The sequence below is a fragment of the Mobula birostris genome, chromosome 4 (genome assembly GCF_030028105.1).
Source record: "Mobula birostris isolate sMobBir1 chromosome 4, sMobBir1.hap1, whole genome shotgun sequence".
NCBI lineage: Eukaryota > Metazoa > Chordata > Chondrichthyes > Myliobatiformes > Myliobatidae > Mobula > Mobula birostris.
This window is the reverse complement of record NC_092373.1, coordinates 202,744,327-202,762,835: the sequence shown is the minus strand read 5'-3', so window position 1 is coordinate 202,762,835 and position 18,509 is coordinate 202,744,327. Positions and strand designations below refer to the sequence as shown.

General features: G+C 44.2%; 1 protein-coding gene across 6 annotated transcripts in view; it reads right to left on the bottom strand.

The window, feature by feature from the left end:
• Positions 1–18,509, bottom strand: part of LOC140196877 (exocyst complex component 6B-like) — an 877,039-nt gene that overhangs the window by 134,005 nt on the left and 724,525 nt on the right. The window contains exon 21 of one of the 6 annotated variants that reach the window (XM_072256777.1): positions 3,648–3,673. The exons of the other annotated variants lie outside the window; for them this stretch is intronic. Coding sequence (XP_072112878.1) covers positions 3,656–3,673 — 18 coding nt within the window. The 3' untranslated portion in view covers positions 3,648–3,655. Of the gene's footprint in view, positions 1–3,647; positions 3,674–18,509 lie in introns of those variants that run through there. 6 annotated transcript variants of the gene reach the window in all.

The following is an 18,509-nucleotide window of genomic DNA, read 5'->3' as shown; positions in this document are numbered from 1 at the left end:
TGACTGTGATCACACTAATTAACATTAAAGATGCCACTAGCAAACAGCACGGCCAACGGCGACACCCTGCTGACAGTTAAAAAAACTGCTTCTTTTACTTCTTTCAAATATGATTCTGCTGCTAAGCTGTGTGTGGTTGAAGCTTGTGATTTACATTTTGATAATGTTTTTGGGCCAATTGAGTGATCTGGTGCTTTGCTGTCTCTGAGGCATTTAAGTGATGTCTGGAGCTGAGTGTACGGCCTGGAGACCTGGAGGCCTGCAAGCCCATGGTTGACTCTGTTGCTCCTCTCCGACTGCGTCATGCAAGGTTGGAGTCAATGAGGACGAGAGCGGAGGACAGGCGGGCGTCTGGCACCGTTAGCCTGCATTTGAAGGGTCTTCCTTTCCCTCTCGCCAGCTGCTGACGGCAGAAAAGTGCAGGAGTCTTGGGATCCACGTTGCAAAGATTGATCGGCGATTCTGAGGTTCATGTTGCATGTGATGTACTTCTGGATTCTGTTTACTTTTTTTGCCATTTTTTTAGCAGTTTGATCAGAGCAATTGATACGGACTGAGGCGCTTCGGCAAAGAATGACCCTGAGGCCTGCAGTGGGCGAGCGCACAGCGCTGAACTTTCTTTTTAAGCGTGTCGTACCAGACATTCAGCCTGGCACATGGTCTCAGGATTACGGGTCACGTTATGAATGTTCCTGACTTGACCCTTGTATTTTTTATGAGGCCGAGCAGCTAGCTCGACACTCAACCCGGCACTGATGGAAAGCGTGCTCGGGGGGTGGCCCAACCTGGATTCGAACTTGGGAACCTTCGCTCCGGAGTCCGGCGCTGATCTCACTGCGCCACCAGCCAGCCTAGTGCTGATCTGAACTCCACTGAGTAGTACTGGACTCCCGGTTTGATGTTTCATACTCTATATGTCGTTCATTTGCTTTCTACCATTGGTGTAAGTTGTTCTTTTGGTGTTTCATAATGTTTCTATTTCGTGTTTGCTTGTGGGAAGATGAATCTCGGGGTTGTATTCTGTATACATACTTTGATAATAAATGTACTTTGAATCCTTGGATCTGACACTTAAATACTGTCACTCACTTCAAGTCACTCTGCCTTTTAAAGTTCAGAATCTGAAGAAGGTTTATTATCACTGACATGTCATAATTTTGTTGTCCTGTGCAGCAGTACATACATTAAGTGACCTCTTTATTAGGTACCTCCTGTAACTCATAAAGTGGCCACTGAGTGTATGTTCATGGTCTTCTGCTTCTGTGGCCCGTCCACTTCAAGGTTCAAAGTGTTGTGCGTTATGAGATTCTCTTCTGCAAACCACTGTTGTAACGCGTGGTTATTTAAGTTACAGTCACCTTCCTGTCAGCTTGAACCAGCCTGGCCATTGTCCCCTGACCTCTCTCATTAACAAGTCATTATCATCCACAGAGCTATTGTTTTTGCACCATTCTCTGTGAACTGTTGTGCATGAAAATCCCAGGAGATCAGGAGGATCTGAGATAATCAAACCACCCCAACTGGCACCAACAATCATTCCACTGTCAAGATCACTTAGATCACATTTCTTCCACATTCTGATGTTTGGTTTGAACAATAACCGAACCTCTTGACCACGTCTATATGCTTTTATGCATTGAGCTGCTGCCGCATGATTGGCTGATTAGATATTTGCATTAACGAGGCGATGTACAGGTGTACCTAATAAAGTGGATATGGAATATGAACCATGTGTAGTCAGAAGGAGTTATTAGGCATTATTACCTTAGTTAATTCCTCTACTGTTCTATATTCTACATTCTACGCTTGTATTTAAAAAAGAGGTTGATAAATTTTTGGAAGGTCAGGGAATTGAAGATGGGGAACCAGCACAGAAGAGAAATTGAGGCTTAGGGAAGATCACAGTGGCAGAGTTGAGAGGTTGTGTGAGTAAATCTTGCTCCAATTTCTAGTGTTTCCTTCAGTTAGTTTTGCTCATTCCGGAGAGGAAGGGATTTACATTTGAGGAGAGACTGAGTCACCTAGGATTGTACTCACTGGCATTGCACTCTACAGTAACATAGCGGTTAGCTCAGGATGCCGGAGGTTGCATTAAATTCTGGCACCCTTGGCGAGAAATCTATGTACGTCCTCCCTGTGGAATGCGTGGGTTTTTCCCGGTGCTCTGGTTCCCTCCCACAGTCTAAGGATGTACTGGGTGGGTTGACTGGTCACTGTAAATTGTCATGTGATTAGTTTATGATTAAAATGGGGTTTTAGGAGGTTGCTGGGATAGCAAGGCTTGAAGGGCCAGATGAGCCTACTGCATGCTGTACTGCAAAATAAATAATATAAATAAATAACTTCAGACGAATGAAAGAGGATCTTATAAAAACTAAAAAATAAAGAAAGGGATGAATAAGTGGCAGGAAAGTTGTTTCCACTGGTAGGGAAGACTAGAACTAGGCGATATGGTCTCAGGATTCAGGGGAACACACACAAAGTGCTGGAGGGAATCAGCAGGTTTGGGGGAATAGATTTGGGATGGAAATGAGGAGTAACTGTTTTTCCCAGAAAATAGTGAATATATGAGATTCTCCTCCCAGGGAAGCAGTCAAGGCTACCTCATTAAATAGATTGAAGACACAATTAGAGTTTTGCATTGCAGAAGAATTAAGGGTTATGAGGGAATGGTGGGTAGTTGGAGCCAAGTGCACAGCCAGATCAGCCATGATCTTAGTTAATGCATTTCTTTAGCCAGAGGGTGGTGAGTCATTGCCACAGGTGGTTATAGAAGCACTGGGTATACTTAAAATGAAGGTTGATAGGTTCTTGATAGGTTGTCAAAAGCTACAGGGAGAAGGCAGGAAAATGGGGTTGAGAGGGATAATAAATCAGCCATAACGGAATGGCAGAGCAAACTCAATAGGTCAAATGCCTAATTCTGCTCCTATGTCTTATGGTCTAATGTTATGGAATGGTGGAACAGGCTTGACAGGCCTACTCCTAGCAATTATTATGTTCGTATTCTTTGCCAAACAAAGAGACCCACCGTTGTGTTAACCTGTGCCCACTGCCATTTACAGGGCCACTATACCTCCTGAAATTCCAGTTGCAACTTATTTTATTAGAGGAAGCCGAATTCCAAGAACCCTTTCTTTCAAGCATCCCAAACAGATTTCCCATCAGTTGAATGAAGCGCTCATCACTGACATAAAATTAATCATGGCCTGGAAAGTCTTCAAGTCTGCTTGTAAATGGATTTTTAAAAAATTAATGGTTTCCCCCCCACCCCCTTTGCTTCATTTTGAAAGGAAGAAACATTTCAAAGGCACCGCTGCCCTGTTGATGTGGATCCTGCCCCATCTGTTCTGAGGTTCTCCCAAACTCATCAGGTTTCTTCAATAAAAAGCCTCTGAGGAGAGACATTGACCACAAGACTCAAACCGCATGTGCTCAGTATGTGTGTGATCCCTGGGATCGAACATAGTAATGACCTCACTAGATTATATTTGCTCTATTCCCCAGCTGACCAGACACAATGGAGATGGAATTACAATCAATGTGAATGGGAGAAGGGCTGAGGGGTGAAACATTAATGAGGCCAAGTGCACTTCTCACAAGGGAGTTTGGAATGTCTATGTTTAATGTGGCTGTTCCTCTTTATGTCTTCATCTTATGGAGAAGCTGCATCCTTCACAAAGAGACAAAAGACTTTCAATAACCAATTCCTCAGACTTAATTCAAGAGAAATTCTCCTGCTAGTGGGCGCCACGGTAGCTTGGTAGTTAGCACAACGCTATCACAGCTGGAGGTGTTCCGGTATTCGGAGTTCTGTAAAGAGTTTGTACGTTCTCTCTGGGACCATGTGGGTTTCCTCCGGGTCTTCCAGTTTCCTCCTACAGTCCAAAAACGTGCCGGGCAGATTTATAGGTCATTGTAAGTTGTCTTGTGATTAGGTTAGGGTTAAATCGGGGCTTTGGGGAGTTACCAATGGCGCGAAGGGCTTCTAAGTTATACAAAACAAATACAATTTGGATATGAATATACAAAGCATTTTTCCCTCCCCTCTTCCCTCTTCTATTCCTCACTCTGGCCTCCTACTTCTCCTCACATCCCCCCCGGTGCCCCTCCTTTACTCCCATGGTCCACTCTCCTCTCCTATCAGATTCCTTCTTCTTCAGTCCTTTACCTCTTCCACCAATCACCACCCAGCTTCTTACTTCATTCCACCTCCCCCACTCACCTGGTTTCATCTATCACTTTGTACTCCTTACTCCCACCTCTTCATTCTAGTATCTTTCCCCCTTCCTTTCCAGTCCCGAAGAAGAGTCTCAGCCCGAAACGTCAGCAGTTTATATCCCTCCGTAGGTGCTGCCTGACCTGCTGAGTTCCTCCAGCATTTTGTGTGTGTTGCTTTGGACCTCCAGCATCTGCACGATCTCTTATGTCTCTGGGCAGTAAGCTTTTCAGATGACACTAAAGCAGATGGTGATGTTGACTGTATAAAATACAGGGGGCTTTTTGATGAGCCAGTGATGTGGACAGAGGACTGGAAAATGGCTTTTGATCCAGATATGAGGAATTGCATTCTAGGACATCAACCCAGGGTAGAACTTACACAATGAATGGTGGGGCCCTGGGAGCGACCTGAGAGTGTAAACACATAGTTTGCTGAAAGCACCTTCTCAGGTCAATAGGGCGACGAAGCAGACACTTGGCATGCTGGCCTTCATCAGTCAGGACACTGAGGATAGAGGAAAGATGTTATGATGTTATACAAGATGTTACTGAGCTGCATTTGGAGTATTGTGTATGGTTTTGGTCACTCTATTATTGGAAAGATATGTTTAAAAGATAGAGTGCAGAAGAGATTTTCCAAGATGTATATTATATACATTTCTTTGACATCAAATGTACCTATTGAAACCTACGTTGTCTGGACTCAGAGGCCCTGAGTTACAAGGAGAGATTGAGTGGTCTAGAGCAACACACACAAAACGCTGGAGGAACTCAGCAGATCAGGCAACATTTAGGGAAATGAATAGATAAGTGACGTTTCGGGGCTGAGACCTTTCTTCAGGACTGAGTTCCTCCAGCAGTTTGTATGTGCTGCTTTGGATTTCCAGCACCGCAAACTTTCTCATGTTTATATATTGTGCAGTCTTGGACTTTAATCCCTGGAACATTGAAGGGTTCGTGATAGAGGTAGATCGTGAGAAGTATTAGACATGGTCTTTTCCCAATGACGGAAAAACAAGAGGGCACAGGTTTAAGACTAAAGGCAAGAGGTTTAAAAGGGACATCAGGGGCGGCTTCCTCACACAAAACGTGGAGCAAAAATCACAAACATTAGAAAATCTGGAAGTCCTAGAAACCTTGAGCAAAACACTCAAAATACTGGGGGAACTCAGCAGGTCAGGCAGCATCTATGTGAAAGAGTTAACAGTTGACATTTCAGGTCGAGTCCCTTCTTCAGGACTGCAGTGCAGATTTGGAATGAGGTGCCAGAAATAGTGGTGGAGGTGGGCAAATTAACAACATTTAAAAGACTTAAGGCTTCATAAGTGTAATGCCCTGGTTAAGATTCTTACTGCTATGCTGCAGGTATTTCATTTTAGCAGTCCTGTAGGAGCGCTCCGTCCTGCTTTCAGCATGTTTGGATTTGAGCTGAGATAAGGGGTTTTGTTGTTCAACTTAGGAATGAGGTGTCAGCCAGTCAGGATGGTGACATTGGGAGAAGGTTCTCAAGAACATTGGGCAGAGACATTTTGTGAGGGACACTGGTGTGGGTCGAGGTCTTTTTTGGTGGTAGCTGGGAGAAGACAGGAGGGAAGGTGGCTGAGGATGCCATCCCTGTTGCACAAGGTGCTTTGTGCAGATGAATGGCTTCAAGGAGGGAGGACCGATACTCCCATGGGAGAGCACGTTTGTTCCAGATGGATTTCAAATGACATTCGGAAAGTGGTATGTGCTTTCACACAGACCGAGGGTCCAGCGTGTGAGTTACAGACAACTTCAAGATGAGCTCCAACTTATGTGCACATTTGACTGTTTAATCATACTGGACCCTTTTTGCTTTTCTCTTTTTATTCTTTAATAACTCTTTGGTTAAGTTAATGTTCATAAGTATATATTTTTTATAGTTGTATGCATTGTACAACCTGTTATTTCTTGCCCATGGGCAATTGCAGGGGGGGCAGTAAATCACACAGCATTCACACAAACCCGGATTTTGGGTGGGCAAGACATCCCGACCTCACGGGTTTAGTGGGACCAAAGTCACATACACCCTAGGTGTACAGAGCTGCGAAAGGAGGATTTCTCGCCGTGGGGCCCAGTGGCTGTTATTAAGAGGCTAATCAGCCACATTTCCAGAGATGCCCAGTAAAAGGGATTTCATAAGGCTTTGGTCAGACCACGTTTGGAGTATTGTGAGCAATTCTGGGTCCCATAGCTAAGAACTGTTGTGCTGGCATTGGAGAGGGTCCAGAGGAGGTTGACGAGAATGATGCCAGAAATGAGAGGATGCTCCCTATCGTGGGGAAGTCTAAGACCAGAGGGCACAACCTCAGAATACAAAGACATCCCTTCAGAACAGAGATGAGGAGGAATTTCTTTAGCCAGAGGGTGGCAAATGTGTGGAATTCATTGCCACAGATGGCTGTGGAGGCCAAGTCTTTCTGTATATTTAAAGCAGAGTTTTTGATTAGTAAGGGTGTGAAAGGTTACAGGGAGAAGGCAGGAGAATGGGGTTGAGAGGGATAATAAATCAGCCATGATAGAATGGCAGAGCAGACTAAGTGGGCTGGACGGCCTATTTCTGCTGCTATGTCTTATGGTCTTATGGTCTAACCGCACCGGTGTGTCATCTATGGGTCAGCTGGCTCAGGAATTCTGTGGTTTCAAATACCACAAATCAATTCAAATGTATTCAAGGCTGTGGCAGACAGATTTTTGGACAGTGGGCGAGCCAATGGTTGTGGGTAGGCTGTTCCAAATGGAAGAGCTTGCTCTGGAGGCTGTGGCTCTCCTTGTTTCTTCTGACTCATAGGGAAAGGCTGAATAGAAGATGGAACATTACAGGCACTTCGGTCTACAATGTGTATCAATCAGTTAATATCAATCTAACCCTCCCTCCTACATAACCTTCCACTTTTCTATCTTCCATGTGCCTATCTAAGAGTCTCTTAAATGCCCCTAATGTATCTGCCTCTACCACCATCCTTGACAGTGTGTTCCAGAAAAGTGAAAATATTAGCATTACAAAAGAAATAGTTAACCAATGGGATACATCTCCTTGATCTTAGCAGACTAGACGTCGACAATGAAGTGTCGGACACCTGGCTCAGAGTTGAAGACCTCTTCCCAGAAGCAGAGGAGGTCCTTGTGGCAATACAGGACCAGATGGTTAACACAAAAAATTATCAGATAAAAATATTAAATAAAAGACCAACAAACTCAAGACATTAAATGCAGAGAATTCCAAAAGAAACCAGAATCAATTCAACACATTGCAGGATCCTAGAGCAGTTTAACCTGATCTGATTACGTACACAGGCACAATCACGTGGTTAAAAGCATTCATCAAAACCTTGCTTTAAAATGGAGCCTGCGAACAACATGACCACAGGCGATGTCCTCCGGGCAGTTCATAAAACTACTTCTTCACGTCTTTTACATCTTTTTTTTCTTTCAAATGTGGCTCTGCTACTGTGGGAGCCTTGATCTACATTTTGGTGGTGTGTCCTCAGGCCCAATGAGTGATCTGGCGCTTTGCCGTCTCGAGAGGGTTCCGGGAGGCTTTGAGTGAAACGTGCAGCGTAGAGGCCAAGAAGCCTGGGACAGGGCACGAGCCCGTGATCGACTTCACTTCTCGTCGATCTCTCCAATTAAAGCCCTAAGGAAGATTGAAATCATTGAGGCATGTGCAGATGGCAACTGGGTGTTCAGCACCATCTACCAGCCTCTCCCTCGCTGCTGCCAGAGGAAGGTGTCTGCATGTGATGGTCTCTCTCTCCCACTTGCTTCCTGTTCCCAATGGAAGATCCCTGGGTTTGAATGGTCTCTCCCTTGATGCTTTTGGAGGATGGTGCCAGAGTTCTGGATCTTGAGCAGGGTTTAATCGACACAGTTTGTTGATTGAAGTCTATAGTTCACATGATGTGTTTCTGGTTTCTGATTGCTGCTTTTTTTTTGTTGCTATTGTGGTCGATTTTGATTGGGGCAGCCTGCAGATAATGAACATGGGGCTGAACTAAATATGCCTGGACCCTTTCAATTTTGAGTTTTATATTTTGTGTTTTTCACTTGTTTTTTTGTTGCCGTTTGTGCGATTTTTTTGTGCATGGAGCGCTTGTCGTTTTTCTTTCAACATGTTTCATGGTTTTCTTTGTTTAGTGGCTGTTTGTGAGAAGACGAATCTCAAGGTTGTATACTGCGTACATAGTTTGATAATAAATGTACTTTGAATCTTTGAATCATAAAAGACATCATACCTTACTATAAATACAAGCCTGATTCAGTTTTAGAGTCAGTCCTACGAATTATATTATGACTGATTGATTATTACAGATAGGGCAATCTTTCATAACCATCTGGATATAACAATACAGGGTGAAGAAGCAAGAACAACTTACTTAATAGATATAGCCAACCAAAACACGCATAACATACAGAAATCAATAAGTGAAAAAAAGCAGAAATATGCTGAATTGAAGGACTTTGGAACATGAACAGGGTATACATTGTCCCAAGGGTAATATCTACAACTGGTATCATCCCACAGTCACTACACAATAGCATTAAACAATTAGGGCTAGTCAGTAATATCTATGTAAATCTTCAGAAAGCCACAATACTAAACAGCACTAGAATAGTTCAAAAGTTCCTAGCAATTGAGAAATGAGTGTGCTTGGCTATGCCTGTAACTCAGATTTTACCAGCTTGAGCTGAGAGGAAAAAAACAATAAATATCCAGATCATGAGATGATGGGCCCTTAAAAGTGAGTCCAGAGGTTGTGGGAACAGTTCAGTGTTGGAGTGAGTGAAGTTATCCCCTTTGGTTCAACAGCCTAATGGTTGAGAGGTAATAACTGTTCTTGAACCTGGTGGTGTCGGGTCCTGAGATTCCAGTACCTTCTTCCCAATAGCAGCAGTCAGAAGAGAGCATAGACCGGGTGGTGGGGGTCCCTGATGACGGATGCTGCAAGTAGATGTACTCAGTGGTGGGGAGGGTCTTTTACTTAAGACTTTTGTCTTTGACTCAGTTCTGTTGCTACAGTGCGGTTACAGGAGGGGTTAGCACCTTCTACAAGCTGCACAGGGACACGTTTACAATTAAGAATAACACATAGATGCATTTATAAACCTACACAATTATCACCCTTGCACTGAAAGTATGCTTCTGTCTAACAAAGTTAGACCTGCGTTCAGCGAAACTCACACAACCGTATCAGTCTGCCTTCAGTCTGACCTCAAGAGGCTGAGAAGTGGCAGAAAGTATCCAGGTGTAATCACTTTCTGTTGTCTTACTGGCAAAGGTGATAAGGAGCCTGAAGGAAACACTTTGCATGCTGACCCTTCCACGACCCTTGTTTCTCTTTAAGTGAACCGATAAACTCAACAGAGGGAGAGAGAGAGAAAAATCTGCCGCCCTATTAAAGTGCAGGAGTAAAGCATATCAGGAGAGTGCATTAGGGAAAAACTATGACCTGACCTCCTGTCGACCTTGGCCGCCAACCAAAAATATTCATCCCTGCCACTGTTTAAACTCCAACGGCTTGCCACCAATTGTCTGCCTCCAGTCAGCCTTCCTACAGCGTTATCACTGCAAGACCGTGACGCTGTTGTGGGCTTTCTTTAATAAGCCGACAAGCTTTCCCGGTGGGACTCAATTGCTTTTCTCTGTGGATATCGGCAGCATTGCCTTCAAGTACAAAAGCTGTCCATTTACAATGTAAAAAATGGGTACCCGTGCTGCCTGAGTGTTTTGGGCCCAGAGCCCCCTGCTGTGTTTGGCTGGTGATCTTATGGGTCTCATTGGGGTCTCTGCTCAAACCAGCCGCCCTTGGAAACCGAGGATGTTTACAAACAGATTGTAGTTGATCATAGTGTGGCTGTGGCTGAGACAACGGCTTTTCTTTATTTTCTGAGGCTGGAAACGGACCTTTCAGCACAACTGGTCCAAACCAACCTACGTGCCTCATCCAAGCCAGTCCCATTTTCCATGTTTGGCCCACAAGCTTCAAAAACTTTCTAAGCCATGTACCTGTCCAAGTATCTTTTAAAAGTCCTTTTTGTACCTACCTGAATGATTTGCTCTGACCTATAGATAACACTTTGATGAAGGTCGATGTGCCAATGACCCCTCCATCATCTTTCTTATTGTGGCTCCTGCCCACTTAAATTTCCAGTCCTGATGAAGAGTCATGGCCCGAAACGTCAACTGTTTATTCCGCTCCATGAATGCCGCCTGATTTGCTGAATTCCTCCAGCATTTTATATGTGTTACTTCCTTCACTACACGATCTACCTGTGTAACCACTTTCGCTGAACTATACACTTGCATTCATAAGTCCCCTTCATTCCACACACACCCTGAGGGCCCAACCGTTCACTGTATAAGTCCCTCCCTGTTTTGATCTCCCAAAAGACAATAGTTCACATTTATCCGAATTGAAGAAGATTAGCTTTATTTGTCACTGCAAGGTTTGATTGGCACCTCTTGTGGCTATGGACTGGTTTTGGAGGACCCTGCGGTTCATGCTACATGTGTTTCTGGGTACTCTTCTTTTTGCCATTTGTGCGTGATTTGCTCGAGGCACTTTGGCTTAGATTGGCTCTGTGGCCTACAGTCAGTGAATGACACAGTGCTAAACTGAACTAAGCTCAACAATCCTAAACAGTTTCGAGGACCCTGTGATTTGACGTTTAATATTCTGTGTGTTATTTGCTCGCTTTCTGCCGTTTGTGCGATTTCTTTTCTTTGCGTGTTGAGTGTTTGATGTCTCGTTTTAATGGGTTCATTGGTATTTGTTTTGTGGCTGCCTATGGGAGAACGAATCTCAGGGTTGTATATTTTAAAATACTTTGATAACGAATGTACATTGAAGCTCTGAATCCTTTGAATATACATCCCAATAAAGAAACATAGAGTGAAAGGTGTCATTTGCGTCATATCAAATCAGCAAGGGTTGAGGAGGCACATTCCGGGGCCAGCATAGCACACCTTCAACTCACTAACCCTAACCGTAACTGTACATCTTTGCACTATGGGAGGAAACCAGAGCACTTGGAGGAAACCCACATGGTCACAGGGAGAATGTATAAGCTCCTCACTGACAGCGGCGAGAACTGAACGCTGTTCGATGCTCATTGGTGCTGTAAAGTGATCGTACCAACTGTTATGCTACTATGCCAACTACTGCCAACTACTCATGAACCTGTCCTGCTATGTGTAACTGGACATACACCTAACTGATCAAGGATTTACCCCTGAACTTTCCACTCTGTTTATACCACCACCTGTTTAAGCAGGAGAAACAGCAGCTGCTGCATAAGAGTCTGCTTCAACGTTCTCAAAGCTCCTGTTGGACACTACTGTGCAAAGACCTGTGGACATGGGCAGGGAACCAAACTATGGGCTTTCAAATTCTTGAGGTATTCGCAGATTCCATCTCGAGCTGCAATAGTACAGCTATTTCTTTGTGACCTTTTCACCTTCCTTTCATTTGAATGAGAAGCTCCTGTTCAATTTTGTTTCACACAACACACACTCACATGTATACCCATCTAGGCCCAGAGCCTTTCATAGCAGTGGTACCTGGGTCCTAGTGCGCGGTACAATTTGCTGTTTAGACAATTGAAACACCGCCCAATTAAACCATCTCCTCTCTCCAGGGCGCGGAGCCTTCTGCTGTTCCGTTATTTGGTCAATTTAAATGCCGGCTAGATAGGACGTGAGAGCCGATTTGGCTCGCTCTCCGCAATGGTCATCTCTATGGGGCTGAGGCTGTGAAGACTGCCCTGGCTGTTGTGATCCATGCCCGCTAATATGATGAACTGATAAACAAGGCCTTGGGCCTACTCCGGGCTGCTCCAGGGTTTGGATCTGAGGACTCAATTTTGGTTCCGAATCCGTTGTTCACTTCAATTATTTGCATGATATTTTTTTTCTTTCTCTTGTGCACTGAGTGTAGATATTTTATTTTTAATTTTATTCTTTTTTTTCTTTAATTGGGTTCTTTCCAGTTTCCTGCTTTGTGGCTACCTGTGAGCAAGTAAATCTCAAGGTTGTATAATCTATACATTCTTTGATAATAAATGAGTCTTGAATTTTGAATCTTAAATAAATTTTAAATGTTCCTATTTTGCCTCAGATGATGTGGGATTGCCTAACAAGGGCAGTATTGATTAACTATCCTTCTTGCTCTCTGAACTGGTTACCCGTTGTAGAGGGCAGAAAACCATATTGTGGTGGTCTGGTATTCCACGTAGGTCAGGCTGGGCAGGGATGACAAATTTCCTTCCTAATGGCAGGGACTAATGGGTGTACTTGGAGAGTCTTGTGGTCACATTCAATGCCATTTGGTTCTTGTTCCACTTTTGCAGAATTTAAGTTTCTCAGCTGCAATAGTGGGATTTGATCTCATGACTTCTGACCCAACAAATTGGAGTGTCAGTCCAATAACATTATCACTACGCACCACATTTATTTGGGCTGAACCTTTGCTCATTAAGCCAAACATAATTTAAATCATACCTAGTAGCAAATCCTAATTTTTCTTTTGTTTAATAAATGGATACGTTTAAGCTGTAGTCAGTTGAGTAATTGGAATTGGAATTGGTTTATTGTTGTCCCATGTGCTGAGACACAGTGAAAATTTTATCCTGTACTGTTCATACAGATCAGATCATTACATGGTGCATTACAGTAGAACAAGGTAAAACAATAACAGAATGCAGAATAAAGTGTAAACAGCTACAAAGTGCAATGCAAGCAGACAATGAGGTGAGAGATCAGAATGAGGTAGATTGTGAGGTCAAGGGTCCAACTATTCAGTGGTCTTCTAACAGTGGATTGAAGCTGTCCTTGAGCCTGGTGGCACGTGTTTTCAGACTTCTGCATCATCTGCCCCATGGGGGGGCGGGTGCGGGGCAGAAGAGAGAGTGTCCACAGTGCAGTGCAGGCAGACGATAAGGTGGAAGGGCCACAAGGAAGGTTTTGTGTGTAAGGTGTATGTTTCCAGCAAGTGAGTGTGAACATGTATTTTAACATCTGTTTGAGTCAGTGTCCAATAGGTATATAAATGAGTGAGTCATAGAATCCACAGCATGGAAACAGGCCCTTCAGCCCATCTGGTCCATGTTGGCCAAGATGCCCATCCAAGCCAGTTCCATTTGCCCGTGTTTGGTCCATATCTCTCTAAACTTTTCCAGTCTGTCCGAGTATGTGAAAGTATTGGTATTGAACATAGAACATAGAAATTTACAGCAATTGCTGGCCCTTTAGCCCACAGTATTGTGCCGACCATGTAACCTATTGGTATTGGTTTATTATTTATTGAGGTACAGCATGGCCCTTCCAGCCTTTCGAGCTGCGCCGACCCGCAATCCCAAATTGCTAGCCTAACCCCAAACCCAAACCCTAGCCTAATCACAGGACAATTTACAATGACCAATTAACCTACCAACCAGTACGTCTTTAGACTGTGGGAGGAAACTGGAGCACCCAGAGGAAACCCATGCAGTCATGGGGAGAATGTACAAACTCCTTATAAACAGCAGTGGGAATTGAACCCGGAATTCCATTGGCATCCTCTTGCATAACCATGCATTTAAGGATTTTAAAGATTAGCCTTATTTGTCACAGGTACATCAAAACATACAGTGAACTGTATCGTTTGTGTCAATAACCAACAAAGTCCAAGGCTGTGCTGTGGGCAGCCTGCAAGTGTCGCCATGCTTCTGGCACCAATGTAGCATGCCAACAACTTACTATCTCAAGGTTTCATTCCACACACATACCACCTTCCATGTAAATAAGTGATTTATTTTTAATTTTTTATTTAGAGATACAGCATAGTAACAGGCCATTCTATGCCAATGAACCCGTGTTGACCAATTACACCAATTAACATATATCTTTGGCATGTGGTCACATGGAGTACGTACAAACTCCTTACAGACAGCAGCGGGAATTGAACCCAGAAAGGTGGCGTGCTAAATGTTGCGCTAACCACTATGTAACCTGCGGCCCACATGACTCCTTTTTTTGTGCTAATACAACCCACACAAAATGCTGCAGGAACTCAGCCAGGCAGCATCCATGGAAAAGAGTAAACATGTTGATGGTTCAGGCTGAGACCCTTCATCAGGACTGGATTAAAAGATGAGGAAGTCAGAGCAAGAAGGTGGGGGGAAGGAATCGACAGCAGGGATCACAGAGGGGGAGCAGTGAGAGAGGATTTCACTGAACTCCCGGTGAAGGGAAGATTTAAACTTTTCCAGGGAGGGTGTCGCTTAGATTTCCAGCATCTGCAGATTTTCTCATGTTTGTGTATCAGCACTAATGTCTTGTTTTGCACGATTATTTTCTTCCCTGCCCGGTATAACTTGTGAAAAATATACACTCAGTGGCCACTGTATTAAAGAGCTCCTGCACCTAATAAAGTGGCCACTGTGTGTATGTTCATGACCTTCTGCTGCTGTAGCCCATCTACTTCAAGGCTTGACCTGTTGTGTGTTCAGAGACGCTATTCTAAACACCACTGTTGTAATGTGTGGATATCTGAGGTATTGTCTCCTTCTTGTCAGTTCGAACCAACCTGGCCTTTCTCCTCAGACCTCTCTCATTAACAAAATGTTTTTGCCCACAGAACTGCCACTCATTGAATTTTTTTTATTTTGACTTTTGCACCATTCTCCATAAACTCTAGAGATTGTTGTATGTAAAAATTCCAGGAGATCAGCATTTTCTGAGATACTCAAACCACCTCATCTGGCACCAACAATCATTCCATGGTCAAAGTCACTTAGACCACATTTTTTCCCCATTCTGATGTTTGGTCTGCATAATAACTAAACCTCTTGACCATGTCTGTATGCTTTTGTGCATTGAGTTGCTGCCACATGATTGGCTAATTACATATTTGTATTGATAAGCAGGTGTACCTAATAAAGTGGCCACTGAGGGTATATTTGGTGTGTGTTGGCTGTGCTTATGTGCCTGAGTTGCTGCTGAAAACAGGTTCTCCACTGTACCTGCAGCTCTCTGAACCCACGCACATCACGAGCTCCAGTTGTTCAGACGTGACCTGGAACACTATATATATATATAGGCCTCCGTTAGTCTCGTGAGACCATCAGTTTGCGCCTTGGAAGGTTTCCAGGGTGCAGGCCTGGGCAAGGTTGTATGGAAGACCGGCAGTTGCCCATGCTGCAAGTCTCCCCTCTCCACGCCACCGATATTGTCCAAGGGAAGGGCACTATGGCCAATACAGCTTGGCACCGGTGTCGTCGCAGAGCAATGTGTGGTTAAGTGCCTTGCTCAAGGACACAACATGCTGCCTCAGCTGAGGCTCAAACTAGTGACCTTCAGATCACTAGACTGACGCCTTAACCACTTGGCTACACGCCAACACTGGAACACTAGAGGTAAACAGGAAAAGAAACGTACGCTGGCAGAGTTTTAAAGGTGAATGAGACGAAGTTTCTCTACAGAGAGAATGCTCGGTATCGGGAACTTGATGCCAATGGAGGTGGTGGAATCAGATATAATCAGAGTGTTTATGCACATTTAGATGGGCACTTGAATAGGCAAGGTGTAGAAGGATACGTGCAGGCCTAATGTAGCCAAAGTGAGAGTAGTGCCAATGGGTGAGAAGAACAGAATGAATGTGATGGACTGAAGGGTCAGTTTATATACCATGTGGCTCTATGACACTAAAGTGACTGATGCCTTGTCATGTAGCAGTTAGCACGACCCTATTACAGCTCGGGGCATCGGAATTCAAAGTTCAATCCCGGCGTCCTCTGTAAGGAATTTGTACCTCCTCCATACGGCATACACAAAAAGGGCCATGCTAGTGTAGTGGTTAGCACAACGCTATTACGGCTCGGGACGCAGAAGCTCAGAGTTCAACCCTGACATCCTCTGTGAGGAGTTTGTAGTTTCTTACACACAAAAGGCACCACACTGGCATTGTGGTTAGCGCGATGCAAGTACAGCTCAGGGAGTAGGAGCTCGAAGTTCAGCCCTGGTTGTCCTCTGTAAGGAGTCTCTGCAGATACTCCCTGTGGAATGTGTGGCTTTTCCATGGGTGCTCCAGTTTCCTCCCACAGTCAAAAGACATACTGGACAGGTTAACTGGTCATCGTAAGTTGTCCTGCGATTAGGTTAGGGTTAAACCGGGGTTGCTGGGATGGTACTGCTCAAAGAGCCAGAAGCGTTTACTCCGCGCTGTATCTCTAAATAAATAAACCAATAAAGTGTGTCACCAAAGACTCCTTAAAATTTCTGCAGGTGTATGGTGGAGAGCATTCCAACTGATCAAAATGGACTCTACAATTCATGTTCTCAGCACTTTTTATTGATCTACCTGTTGCATTTACACAGTTTGTCTTCTTTTGCACATTGTTTGTTTGTCAGTCTTTGTGTGTAGTTTTCCATTGGTTCTATTGTATTTCTTTGTTCTACTGTAAATGTCTGAAAGAAAATGGATCTTGGGGTTGTATAAACGTACTTTGAGAATATACGTACTTAGTTGGAACTTTGAACTTCAATTGCATTACAGTCTGGTACGGAGGCTGGATGCACAGGATCAGAAAAAAACTGCAGAGGGCTGTGTACTCTGCCAGCTCTATCATGGGCACTTGCTCTCCTACCATCAAGGATATCTCCAAAAGCTGGTGCCTCAAGTTGGTGGGACCCTCACCCTCTCCTCATTACTACCATCACGGAGAGGTACTCACACTCACTGATTCAGGAGAGCTTCTTCCCCTTTGTCATCAGGTTCTTGAATGGTCAATGAACCCAGGAACAGTACCTCATTATTATTTTTTCACTGTTTTATAATTTATACTATTTTATGTCTCTGATGCAAAGCAACGGATTTCACAGCATATAAGGCGATGGCAATAAAACTCATTCTGTTAATATACCTGAAAGAAAGACTGCCATTTCTCTAGCGCCTTGCTCAACCCTTCACATCCCATGGTAGTTCATGGCCAGTGAAATAGCAACTACTAAGTGTAGCTACTGTTGAAAGGTGAGAAGTACAGCAGTTAAAGAAAACACAGCACTGCAGAGACGTCCTGACCTGCAATCTTCGTTTTTTTCTCTCCCTGGAGCAGTAAAATTAAAGGAAAGTAGGGAAAATGTGCACCAGAATATATCAGAGGAATTGACTGTGGAGACAAAAGGGCAAACGTGGGCCAGTCTACATTGGGGGAAATGGCAGTAGAGACAGTTGTCAGATTTTAATTCCTGGGTATGAACAACAATGGCAGAATCTTGGAGTGAAGGAGTGTGTAACAATTCTCCAATACTGGGAGAGTCCCAGAGAGAGGGAGTGTGACGACTCTCCAGTACTGGAGAGTTCCGGAGAGAGGGAGTGTGACCATTTCCCAACACCGGGAGAGTCCTGCTGAGGGGGAGTGTGACCATTCCCCAACACTGGGAGAATCCCAAAGAGAGGGAGTGTGACCAGTTCCCAACACTGGGAGAATCCCAAAGAGAGGGAGTGTGACCATTTCCCAACACTGGGAGAATCCCAAAGTGAGGGAGTGTGACCAGTTCCCAAACCAGAAGAATCCCAGAATCAGAATCAGTTTTATTATCACCGGCACTCACAAGAAAACAGAGGGACAGAAGCTGTTCCTAAATCTCCGAGTGTGTGTCTTCAGGCTTCTGAAACCTCCTTCCTGATGATAACAACGGGAAGAGGGCGTTTCCTGGGTGATGGGGGTCCTTAATAATGGACGCCGCCTTTCTGACGCACCGATCCTTGAAGATCTCTTGGATACTATGGAGGCTAGTACCCAAAATTGAGCTGATTTAATTTCACAACTTTCTGTAATTTCTTACGGGCCTGCGCAGTAACCCGCACCCACTCCCCCATACCAAACAGTGACACAGCCTGTCAGAATACTTTCCGTGGTAAATCTATAGAAGTTTTTGAGTGTTTCAGGTGACAAACCAAATCTTAATAAAATATAGCCCCTGCTTTGCCTTCTTTATAGCTGCATCGATATGTTGGGACCAGGTTTGATCCTCAGAGGTCTTGACACCCAGGAACTTGAAATTGCTCACTCTCTCCACTTCTGATCCCTCTATGAGGATTGGTTTGTGTTCCCTCATCTTACCCTTCCTGAAGTCCACAATCAGCTCTTTTGTCTTACTACCTTGAGTGCAAGGTTGTAGCTGCAACGTCTCTCAACCAGTTGGTATATCTTGCTCCTGTACGCCCTCTCATCTCCATCTGAGAATGATTGTATCATCAGCAAATTTATAGATGACATTTGAGCTA